This window comes from Carassius gibelio, chromosome B1, assembly GCF_023724105.1.
Source record: "Carassius gibelio isolate Cgi1373 ecotype wild population from Czech Republic chromosome B1, carGib1.2-hapl.c, whole genome shotgun sequence".
Classification (NCBI taxonomy): Eukaryota; Metazoa; Chordata; class Actinopteri; order Cypriniformes; family Cyprinidae; genus Carassius; species Carassius gibelio.
The window spans coordinates 29,389,343-29,401,642 of NC_068396.1; the positions used below are offsets into that span (position 1 = coordinate 29,389,343).

The 12,300-nt window shown below is 36.9% G+C and overlaps 1 protein-coding gene across 1 annotated transcript in view; it reads left to right on the plus strand.

Annotated features, from left to right (window-relative positions):
* Positions 1 to 12,300, plus strand: part of tbck (TBC1 domain containing kinase) — a 44,385-nt gene extending 32,085 nt beyond the window's left edge. Inside the window, exons 24-26 of the mRNA XM_052545031.1 lie at positions 9,588 to 9,763; positions 11,700 to 11,859; positions 11,986 to 12,300. Coding sequence (XP_052400991.1) covers positions 9,588 to 9,763; positions 11,700 to 11,859; positions 11,986 to 12,096 — 447 coding nt within the window. The 3' untranslated portion in view covers positions 12,097 to 12,300. The remainder of the gene's footprint in view (positions 1 to 9,587; positions 9,764 to 11,699; positions 11,860 to 11,985) is intronic.

Sequence of the window (12,300 nt, forward strand, 5' to 3'; positions counted from 1 at the left end):
CATCTTGCTGTGTTCCTTTTGCCCTTTTGGACTTTTAAAAATTGCTGTGTGCCGAGAGCTGAAGTCGGAGATTATGAAGGATAGAGCCAATTACCCATTGCTAATCAGAGGATCCATGAAGGTTTGCGGTCAGAACAGAGGTGAATTTAGCCACTGATGAGTTCAGCTGCCCACTGTTCATTTCCTAATGAGATGCTTTAGCTCACTAGTAAACATTCATGTGCCAAGGGATACTGGAAAACCTTAAAAAGTCAAAATATGGGTGGTTTTATTTCAGATTTGTAGGCCTGTACACAGTGAAACTCAATAACACGAGACTATGGAAGATTTGCATATAGTGGAAGTCTGTGGGGTCCAGTGTTGGTTTGAACCCCACTGACTTTTATGAACTGGACAAAAACAGTGGACTCAAGTTTAGAAATGCATACATTTCACCAATAAATCACATCTTCCAGGAGTTGTTGAGTAGGTGGCAAAGCTGGAGGTCATAATTCAGATTTCAGCTCAGTTTCTTTATCATTTCCAACATGATAAGGAATTTCAGCTACATTTGTTCTGGCTGTCTGGAGTTTCTGCTCAAAACTCCCATGTAGGCTACAGGCATCAGTTGACCTCAATTGGCTCGAATGCCGCCGTTAATTTGTCAAAGTATGTCCTAATGCGTGTGAGAGTTCAGCCTTTACCCATAAATATTCCATCCTCTGCTCTCATCCAACCTTTCCGATGACCTAACCTTCTGATTGTGCTCGTAACTCTTCCTGTCATATTATGAAAATCTCCTGGTTGACATATACTAAAGACCAAAGGTAATACAAAGACTTTTCATATTCTTATCATAAGCTACTTTTAAACACATGTGACTACTATGTAAGTACTGTCGTTGAGAAATCACTCTCGCAAATTTTTTTGTCTATATATATATATATATATATATATATATATAGGATTAATAATATCAATTAATAATTAACCTTAATATACAATTTATTCATAATGGTTTATTAATAATGATACTATTTAATATACTCAAGGTTACTCATGAAAAACAATTAGTTTTATTCACAGCATATATATATATATATATATATATATATATATATATATATATATATATATATATATATATATATATATATATAATAGTATTTATTAATATTAATAATTAACCTTAATATACAGTATTGTTCAAAATAATAGCAGTACAATGTGACTAACCAGAATAATCAAGGTTTTTCGTATATTTTTTTATTGCTACGTGGCAAACAAGTTACCAGTAGGTTTAGTAGATTCTCAGAAAACAAATGAGACCCAGCATTCATGATATGCACGCTCTTAAGGCTGTGCAATTGGGCAATTAGTTGAATTAGTTGAAAGGGGTGTGTTCAAAAAAATAGCAGTGTGGCATTCAATCACTGAGGTCATCAATTTTGTGAAGAAACAGGTGTGAATCAGGTGGCCCCTATTTAAGGATGAAGCCAACACTTGTTGAACATGCATTTGAAAGCTGAGGAAAATGGGTCGTTCAAGACATTGTTCAGAAGAACAGCGTACTTTGATTAAAAAGTTGATTAGAGAGGGGAAAACCTATAAAGAGGTGCAAAAAATGATAGGCTGTTCAGCTAAAATGATCTCCAATGCCTTAAAATGGAGAGCAAAACCAGAGAGACGTGGAAGAAAACGGAAGACAACCATCAAAATGGATAGAAGAATAACCAGAATGGCAAAGGCTCAGCCAATGATCACCTCCAGGATGATCAAAGACAGTCTGGAGTTACCTGTAAGTACTGTGACAGTTAGAAGACGTCTGTGTGAAGCTAATCTATTTTCAAGAATCCCCCACAAAGTCCCTCTGTTAAAAAAAAGGCATGTGCAGAAGAGGTTACAATTTGCCTAAAAAAGAACACAACAACTGGCCTAAAGACAAAAGGAGGAACATTTTGTGGACTGATGAGAGTAAAATTGTTCTTTTTGGGTCCAAGGGCCACAGGCAGTTTGTGAGACGACCCCCAAACTCTGAATTCAAGCCACAGTACACAGTGAAGACAGTGAAGCATGGAGGTGCAAGCATCATGATATGGGCATGTTTCTCCTACTATGGTGTTGGGCCTATTTATCGCATACCAGGGATCATGGATCAGTTTGCATATGTTAAAATACTTGAAGAGGTCATGTTGCCCTATGCTGAAGAGGACATGCCCTTGAAATGGTTGTTTCAACAAGACAATGACCCAAAACACACTAGTAAACGGGCAAAGTCTTGGTTCCAAACCAACAAAATTAATGTTATGGAGTGGCCAGCCCAATATCCAGACCTTAATCCAATTGAGAACTTGTGGGGTGATATCAAAAATGCTGTTTCTGAAGCAAAACCAAGAAATGTGAATGAATTGTGGAATGTTGTTAAAGAATCATGGAGTGGAATAACAGCTGAGAGGTGCCACAAGTTGGTTGACTCCATGCCACACAGATGTCAAGCAGTTTTAAAAAACTGTGGTCATACAACTAAATATTAGTTTAGTGATTCACAGGATTGCTAAATCCCAGAAAAAAAAAAATGTTTGTACAAAATAGTTTTGAGTTTGTACAGTCAAAGGTAGACACTGCTATTTTTTTGAACACACCCCTTTCAACTAATTGCCCAATTGCACAGCCTTAAGAGCGTGCATATCATGAATGCTGGGTCTTGTTTGTTTTCTGACAATCTACTGAACCTACTGGTAACTTGTTTGCCACATAGCAATAAAAAATATACTAAAAACCTTGATTATTCTGGTTAGTCACATTGTACTGCTATTATTTTGAACAATACTGTAAGAATACATTAATAATATATATTTTTTTGTATTAATCAATGTAATTATTATTGTTTATATTTTAGCATCCAAAATTTCATACGTAATGGGAAAAAATGTAATAGTGAAGATTAAACATTGGGCCTTCACATACTTGAAATTTAATTGGTGCTTCTGCACCACCAGGATAATAATGATCAGATTGACACCACTTAATAAATATAATAATCCAGCCAGATAATTAAAACAGTGTGCTTATTCAGAAACAGTGCCATATTTATTTATTTATTACAGGTTGTCTTGTAATCATTAAATAACTGATATTAACACTTCTGGAGAAGCTTGTGAGTCTTAAAAAAAATGAATTTCTTAGCAAAGATATGACTGGTTCTGTCTCATGAGGATGTGAGATGTATTTGGAGTCACACACTGAGAGCCTCTATCTAACCTTTTACCTCTTTGTGTTTGGTTCTCTGTTTGAGATTCATCAGCGATGGGCCCAAGGCAGTGCTGAGCTTCACAAACACTCATCTGTTGACCTAATCTCGTTCTTTTCTCTAACTGAACACAGCGTGATGTCTGGAAATGCACAGCTTCAGCGATTATATAGCTACATCCGCGTCTGTGAAAGGCTGAGAAATGCTCATGGTCTCACATGCCTACGCACTCGCATACACATTTACATTTAATCATCTTGGCGAATGCATTCTTGCATAAGCAATTAACCACAACGTGTAGAAGGTACATAACTTGGTAGAAAGTGTCATCGGAACAGATTTGGAGAAATGTAGCATTGCATCACTCAACAAGAGATCCTCTGCAGTGAATGGGTGCCGTCAGAATGAAAGTCCAAACAGCTGATAAAAACATCCCAGTAAATAATCGAAACAAGGATGTCTGTACAGAATCTGTTAGTATTCTCATTCATCTCAATGGAAGTTATGCATTTAAATCAAGTGACTTAATAGTCTTCAGTACATGTTTTGAAACACTTTTCTGTGTTATAGTTTTAGACCCATTCTCCTGTGACTATTTGAGTTCCTATTTCTTTTCGATTTGGTCTTCTATTTATTCATCCTTTGTCATGCATTTTCCTCTGTGCAGAATCACTTGTTTTTTTCTCTAGCTGTGCTCCGGGTGGTAAATGGTGCGGTTAGGCCTGCTGTTGATTGTCATCTCCTGGTCATTAGAGCATGATGTGTCTGCTGAACAAGCTCTCTGCTCTCTCTTTTTGTCGGCCATCTGACAGGCGCCATCACTAAAGCCTGACTCCAACAAGTCTGAACTTGCAGCTAAACTTTCTGTGTGCAGCCGTGTGTTTGTGTGTCTGTGATAGAGATGATGATACCAGTGGCTTCAGCTGAATCAGAGAAACATCATGTGTACACGGCTGAATGCATTTTTGAGCAACACTTAGTAGTTGTAGATGGTCGCGCTCTGAAATTACTGTCATGATGAATAGCAATAACTACAACGTGCCTTTTATTGCGATGGTTACTGACTGCAATAAAGTATAATCAAATGGTCATACCTGATATGGATGCATAACACACTGAAATGTGTTTTGTAAAACAGAAACAGATTTCTGTGATTGAATTCCCATTTCCCATTTGATGCAAGATGAAAATTCCAAGTCAGTTATGCAATTTAGTTTTGCCATTTTCTGCACTATTCCGAACGTTTTTTTATTTAAACAAATGTGTAATTTGCAGAATTAGAATCTATTATCTGAACTGGACTGAAAAAGTCCAGTTCTGAAATGTTGTTTTCTTGCTTTGTTCATCAGTCATTTCATCATAACAGGTCTTTGCAATTCAGAAGTTCTGAGATTGTATATACAATGTTTTACAAAGGCTCAGAAAGGCTGTATTTATTATTTATTTATACAGTAATATTGTGAAATATTACAACTTTAAAAAATGTTGAATATATATTGTAAAATGCATTTATTCCTGCGATCAAAGCTGTATTTTCAGCATCTTTACTGTCACGCGGTCCTAAAGAAATCATTGCATGTTGATTTGCTGCTCAAAAACAAACAAACAAAAACAAATATATATGCAGTATATATACCAGGGATGGGAAGATTCACCGATTTGTATCGGTGCATCGACAAATTCGACATAACAGTTAACAATGCGATGCACCGATTTAAAAATCTGCATCAGATACAAGTTGGCATTTGTATTGCAATGCGTCGCTTCTAACATATCTGCATATACTGTCACTTTTGCATCAGAAGATCCATGTAGATTTACAAGAGAGTCCTGATGCTGATTGAGTTCTCTGCAGACTTATTTCTGAGCATTAGTTCTTCCACTCCTTCAGACAGTTCTAGCAATTGTTCATTGAAGTCTCAGCCATTAAACACACTGTAACTTCAGTTCATTTTGTAAAGAATCCAACCTCCATTACTTGGGCTTTACTAGATGCTTTTAAAGGCTATTTATGGCTTGTTAAGTGAATAAGCTAGTTAACTCAATAACTCAATAACAAGATTCTCAATAACACGCCACTCTAACACAAAGAGCCAAAGAACTGTGGGTAATCCTCTTAAAAACATTCCCTTTGGGCTGTGTACATGGCCTTTGTGTCAGCCTGTTAATGATCGATGTTCAGAATGACAGTGCAAACGAATTCTCGGTGAACTGAGGTCATTGTCACAACCGAAAACTTAGAAGCGAATGGACCTGTACTTTAGTCTGAAATAGTCAGTACTCTTGTACTGGACCCTTTTCAATCAGTTTAGCTGTTCATTTTGTTGTGTGCATTGGTATGTTGTTGGTCATTTAAGTGACATGGCATGTGGTATTAATGCTGTCCATTAGTTTCTGGTTGTTTCATTGTCATTGTGTCTCATGTGTTGGATAGGAACCTGACAACTGTAATGAAGTATATAATCTTCCAGCTCTGTAGAAATAAGTAAAAAAACAACAACAACCAAAGCAATATATTCGCAATAAGCCACCAAAACTCCCACTGCGATGTTATTGGTATTATGATGTTGATTCTACAGAAACAAAAATGCATTTTAATAGTTAGAAATAAACAACCATGCACATTGTTTTGTGGGGAAAAACCATTGTCATCTTGTTCACTAGATTTATGCCACTATTATTTGGGAAGCTGGTTTCGGAATAATATTTTTTAACGAAAAGTTTTATACAAATACTTTTGAATTTATTTGAAAATGTTTTTATATTCTAATATTAGGTAGAAAAAAACAATACACTGCTAATTTATTACATATATTTCTATATACATTTAAATATAAAATATTTTTTTATATTTTTGATTTAATGCAGTGACAAATAAAAGCTGATCATTTATTTTTATCCATTTCCTGTGCATGGAAACATATGGCTTCCTTTATATTTTAGGAAGGATAAGATTATCATCATAATATATAGTAATCATATTTGTGGGTACTTGGAACTAAACATTTTTAAAATACTTGAAGCATATTGTTAGGCATGATCTAACAATATCAACCCAAATAATTTGGCAGATTATATGGGCAATGGAATTATTTTGCATGCAACAAAATGCATGCTTATTTTTATTTATTTTTTTTTTTTTTTTAAGTATATTCCAGCTTTGAGGTGGCTTGTGACTCTAGGCTCTGATTGGTCAGGAGAGGGGAAGTGAGCAGACCATTGTCTCATTCCCTCAGTCTTAGATCTGTATAATTATTCTGATTCCAGACTTTCTTTGAGTGTCTCTGTTGTGCAGCAGTCTAAATGTATCACCTATTCCACTGAAGCCAGATGTTGGATGGTTAAACCCCTCTCATGCACCACAGGACATCGTCACATGACTGAATTGATGCAAGATCTTCATTTCTCATCATTTTTGATAGAAGATAGCATATATCTTTTGACAGCTCCTGTCATGTAGATGTTAAGCCCTTCAAACACAAGCTTGTTTTCAGATTTGCACGGGTAATCCTTTTCAGACCATAAATACCCACTGGAATGTTTGCATGGTTTTGGTTATTTCTCCATTTTTAAAGCCAGCTCCTTTCAGCTTTGAGACAAAACATTTCCCGCTTCGACCGATCAGACCAGCTCAGTGGCTTTCGAATCGCTTGCCGTTCTCTGAAACCGCAGAGCATCCAAACAGGCAAGTTCACGGCCTATTGAAATGTCACCACTGATAATAAAAGGTCAAGACTCTTGCCTGCATTTAGAGCGTCTGAAACCAGGGCACAAGGGCCTCCTTTAGGCAATGATGAGAATGCCACGGGCCCTGTGGATCTAATGCACTTTAATACCAGAATCCATTGGACATCAGCCGCCCTCCATTCCTCAAACTTACCTCCATTGCTAAGGTGACCTCATAGGTAATTGGCTGCACTCTGTGGGAGGCTGGTACTCTGTGACTGATTGGACTGATTTCATGGGCTACTGAACATTGACATTTACGAGATATCCCCCCACCTCACTGCCCTTTCCTGTGCTGTTGCGCTTTGTTTCAGAGTCCTGCACTAAGAAGTGAGGAATTCAGCAATAATGCGCATTGTTATTAGGGTTTTTACTGTTTATGCAGTGTGGCTCACTGGTGCTTTTCACAAGCATAATATTTGGCTAATCAATTGCACCATTTAGTAGTTGGAAATAAATTCTGAAAAGCATTTTTTCATCACAGTGGTCATGCTTTTCACAATCATAAGATGTCACTAAACAACTAGATTAGTCAATACTAAGACAGCAAAACAGCGAAAATACTTAATAAAATCATTGGCTAATTTTAGAACTAAATTGCAATTGCAATTTTTACAAAGGGCAAAATGCGATATAAATATGTACATTACACTACAATAGCACTATGGTATGACTGGATTTGAACATTTTAAATTCAAATGTCAATCATGAATAAGGTGGTATTATAGATGTTTAAATAAGTAGAGAATTTACTATACTGTTTACACTGTGATAGATTAATTTAAGACATGTTTCTATGAAATGACATGCTTATAAGTTTTCTGATCCTTTGCAGTTTTGATTCTCAAGTATGACAGTATGTCTCTTCCCAGACATTCCAAGTCCCAATCCAATGTTAAATGGGCAAAGTGATGCCATTGAATATATTTTTTAGAACATTTTTACCTCTAAAGAAGCTTTTCCCTTTTATAAAGAACCTTTTGTGCAATGGAAAGATTTTTTAAGTTCTTGGTACCATACTGTACTTGAGCCAATAAAGAACATTATTTTTAACAGTGGCAATCAAACCCATAATCTCAGCAATGCTATGACTTGCTCTGCTGTTTGAGCTACAGAATGCAGATAAAGATGTATAGCTCATTCTACTGGAAATCCTGACAGTATTGCTAAAGAAAGGGATTTTACTAAAATTACACACTACACATACTAGATTGGCCATACTGCCCACCCCTTTTTGTAAAACGTTTGCTGTCGGTGGTTACTGTGGATGATTTGCTTGGGAATTTGGCCAGTGTTAAGGTGTAGAGAGGATGAATAGGAACAGTGATTGTTGTCCACGCCTATTGTGCCTATTAAATCAGTCCTTTCTGATAAAGATCTAATGTGCCTGAACCTGAAGTGCAAATTAGTGCTATAATATTGATGTATTGCTTTTCTGTCGACTGTGAGAAATTATATTTATGTGAGAATGAGTGGTTTTCGTTCTGAGTTCAACTGGACCATTTGTTGCTCTGTTAATCGTTGGGATGTGGCACAGATGGAGAAATTTCCAGACAGATGGGCTCCTTGCATATAGAGGCTAGATGAAGCTAATTGCCCCAACCGGGTTTTGAAAAAAGGGTTTGAAAATGGATTTAAGATAGCAGGGTCCCAGGACATTGGCTGCAATTGTAGGCCTGAAATTGGTTTTGATTCGGGCAAGTTTGTGCACCCCATGAAGACTTCAGCAAAGATGCAAATGTGAGGATTTCTGACAACAGCTTGTGACATTTTTTTTAACGGTTAAATTAAGCGGCAGTATTTTGGATACCCTTGAGGGGTCACACAGCACATCCAGGTAGCCTGGTGAGCTGTCGCATTAATAAAAAACATCTAATCTTGCAGAACTTTTAATTTCCAGCTTACCAGACAGGAAAAGATCATCGGACTGACATCTAAACACCATTTAACACAGTTTGTATCTCCTTCTGGTTTAGGGTCGGGTGAATAATCTCAGCCTCCGCTATCTGGGGAAAAAAGTTTAACGAGAAGTTGAGATTTTTCTGGAGTTGTGCATCATAATGCCTTAAGACTGTTTGATTGCTGTGATGTGTTCACTGGGTGTGAGCTGGTCATCTTCGCAGATATCTAGGGCTTTTATTCACCTTGAGGTAACTGCTGTGTTTGAGAGTCAGAAGCCATCTTGAGAGCAGCTCAGTCTTGACAGGTTGAGCTCGAGGTGTTGATTATTCATTCAGGTTGAGATGTCACAGGGATATAAGATCACAGAAGTGAAAACAGATAGAGGCATGAAAAGGAGCCCTGATTTTGGTCGACTTGGCAGTGAAAAAGAAAAGCTATGCATTTGTGTAAGAAACTCAAGCTATCTGGTATAAATGGAGAATGGTATCGGCTCAAGTACAGATCCCTGAGGGATACCTGTATTGTCAGGGTGCAGGATGCAGGAGTTGAACATATGTGTGTGTTTTCATTAAATGTACTCCATGATTCTTCACTGTTTTTCTTGCTTAACACTTATGTTTACTTGTCTTACTTTCAACCCACTCATCACTTTCTCTTGCACATTTTTTTAAAATAACGCTCAGTGCTGCTAAAAATCTGTTGTTTTACCACTTATTTTTTGCACCCTCAGAGCCGTGAGCCACTCAAGCTGAGTGAGCTGAAAGCAGAAGTGTCTCCGCGTATATCTGTGGAAGACCTCATTGACCTGTGTGAGCTCAGTGGACTGGCTTGCTTTAAAACTCCTGTCAAGAGGGCCAGGACTGGGAAACCTAAGATTCTGGCAGTGGACATCCGCAGCCTTGAAGAGTATCCTTTCAGTCTTAATGATACTGCAAATAGATTCCTCACGCTTACAGAAAATAAAAATTTTTACAACATTTTTTTACTCTCACCAAGCCTGCATTTATTGATCGGTTTCTGTGACGTAAAGCAGTCTTCAGTGTCACTTGATCCTTCCGAAATCATTCTAATATGGTGATTTGCTGTTCAAGATACATTACATATTATTATCAATGTTGAAAACAGTAGTGCTACTTAATATTTGATGGATATAATAAAAAGAAAAGAAATAAAAAAAGCATTTCTTTGAAATATATATATATTTTTTTTTTGCATTTTTAAATAATTTAAAGCACCCTTTTTTCATTTTTTAAGTATTTATATCTTTTAAAAAATATCTTAGTTACCCTTAACTTTTTGAACAGTTGTGTAATTGTATCTTCTTGAGATATAACACGTTTTTGTCTTGTTATGTTTAGAAAAGGATTTTTTTGCATTCTATGTGTAACTCACGAGGGCCCAAGCTAGACCTCAGGACATTAGAAACATTAAAAAATTTAAGACCAACTCCAAGAACAAAGGAGGCTTTTTTATAAATATACTTGCAGAGTTGCCATAGTTGTGCTTTGCTGTTTGAAAGCAATAATTTGGGATTTGGCTGTACTCTTATGTAAATGAGGTAAAAATCAGATCAGTTTAAACTGAAAACTAAAAGTCCAGTGTGGGAATGTGTGGGAGAGCATTACAGTAGTACATTTGTTGAAGAGGTTTGTCATTGTTTGCATTAGGGCTGCTTTAAGTAGATTCTAGAGAGCACACAAGCAGCATAAGAGCAGTCATAATAAATGTATTCAAGGCCTTCAGGGAAATTAAGCTGCCGTATATCAAATATAATGTAAAAGCTGCAGGGCTGGTATATGGATGTAAATATTCAATGTCCTCTCATTCTGTATTCTGCACCATTTATGACCATATCAATATTTGATATGAATGTTAGACTAAGACCTTTCTGTTTTAATGCCTGTATAAGTCTGCATGAACTAATGATTAATGTGAGAATTTTCTCATCCTCTTGAGAAACGGAGAAAGGCCTTGTTAAATGTTTCAGAAAAGTTCAGATCTCGATCATTTTTGTTGAATGACATAGCGCAAAATACCACAGATTGTAACTTTATCTATAGAGGAAGGCAGTTAAGAAGAGTTATTACTCAATTACACTATGCACTCGTTCTCTTTCCTCATCTCATGTTTCTCTCCGGTCACCTGCCCAATTTCATTCAGTGCTTCTCTTTGAGATACTTGCTCTTGAATGCGCTCGTTTTGGTTGTATTCAGACGATGTCCCAGGGGAATTTTAACCCCACTCTTTTTTTATCTTGTCCTGCACACTTTGTTCTCCGTCTCTTTTCTTTTGTAGTGCTGCAGTGGTTTTCGGATGGAGTTGGACGGTTTCCACAAAGCCGATGGATCTATGTGGAGTTTGTTCTGTAAATCCTGTGAACTTCAGCTGACACAGTTACAAACGGCCAGCTCAAGAGCTTACACGAGATTGCGTGCTGCTTAAAATGTCTTACCAGAACATACGTACACCAAAGTACCTCTGGGAATTCGCTTAATTCACTGTAATACACAGAGTAGAGCAGAACTTCATGATGGCCTCCACAGTTTTCCCTTCATAAAAATATTAAAAAGATATGATTTTGGCATGGCTTTAACATTAATTGTTTAACATTAATAATAAGTGTTCCTTGAGCAGCAAATTAACATATCAGAATGATTTCTGAAGGATCATGTGACAGCTAAGACTGGAGTAATGATGCTAAAACTTCAGCTTTGAATCACAGGACAAATGACATTTTAAATCAGAAAACTGTTCTTTCCGATTGTAACAATATTTTACAATATTACAGTTTTTTTTTTATTTAAATAAATGCATTCATGCGGCCCTTAACCATAATGTGCAGCTTCAGTCGAGGTCACATCCCAGGCAGCATTAACATCCCGTACACCTCCACGTTTGGGCCGGAGGGGGAGCTGCTCCAGTGTCCCGCCACCAGCACCCTGGCCGGACACAGATTGCGTGTCATCGTGATCCTCAGCAGCATCATGAAGAATGCGACCACGGTAAAGTTCTTAGATTTTCCTATTAATATCCTGTTAAATGCACTCACTGCAAGTCACATTATTGAGGCTTCTGTAAAATGCATTCAAATGAATAAAGATGTTAATTCACTTTATTTTCTCCCTCAGTTTGCAGCTCACCTAGTGAAGGTAAATTTCCCTCGCGTTTGTGTCTTGGATGGAGGCATGAACAAGATGAAGTCCACTGGGCTCTTAACCGTCCCATCCCCGCAGATATAATGGGATGTTCTTCTGTTAAAGGGAAACTTTTAAACTTTTTACATGATGCAAAAAGCGAATACATTTCTCAGCTAATACAGTTTTCTTGTATAAGGCATTATGCATGTCAGCGCTGAAAAGTTTAAACTTGAAAATGAATAACAAAACTGAACATTTTGGGACCAAACAAATAAAAACAAATAAAGTTGTTGTTTTTTTAAAATA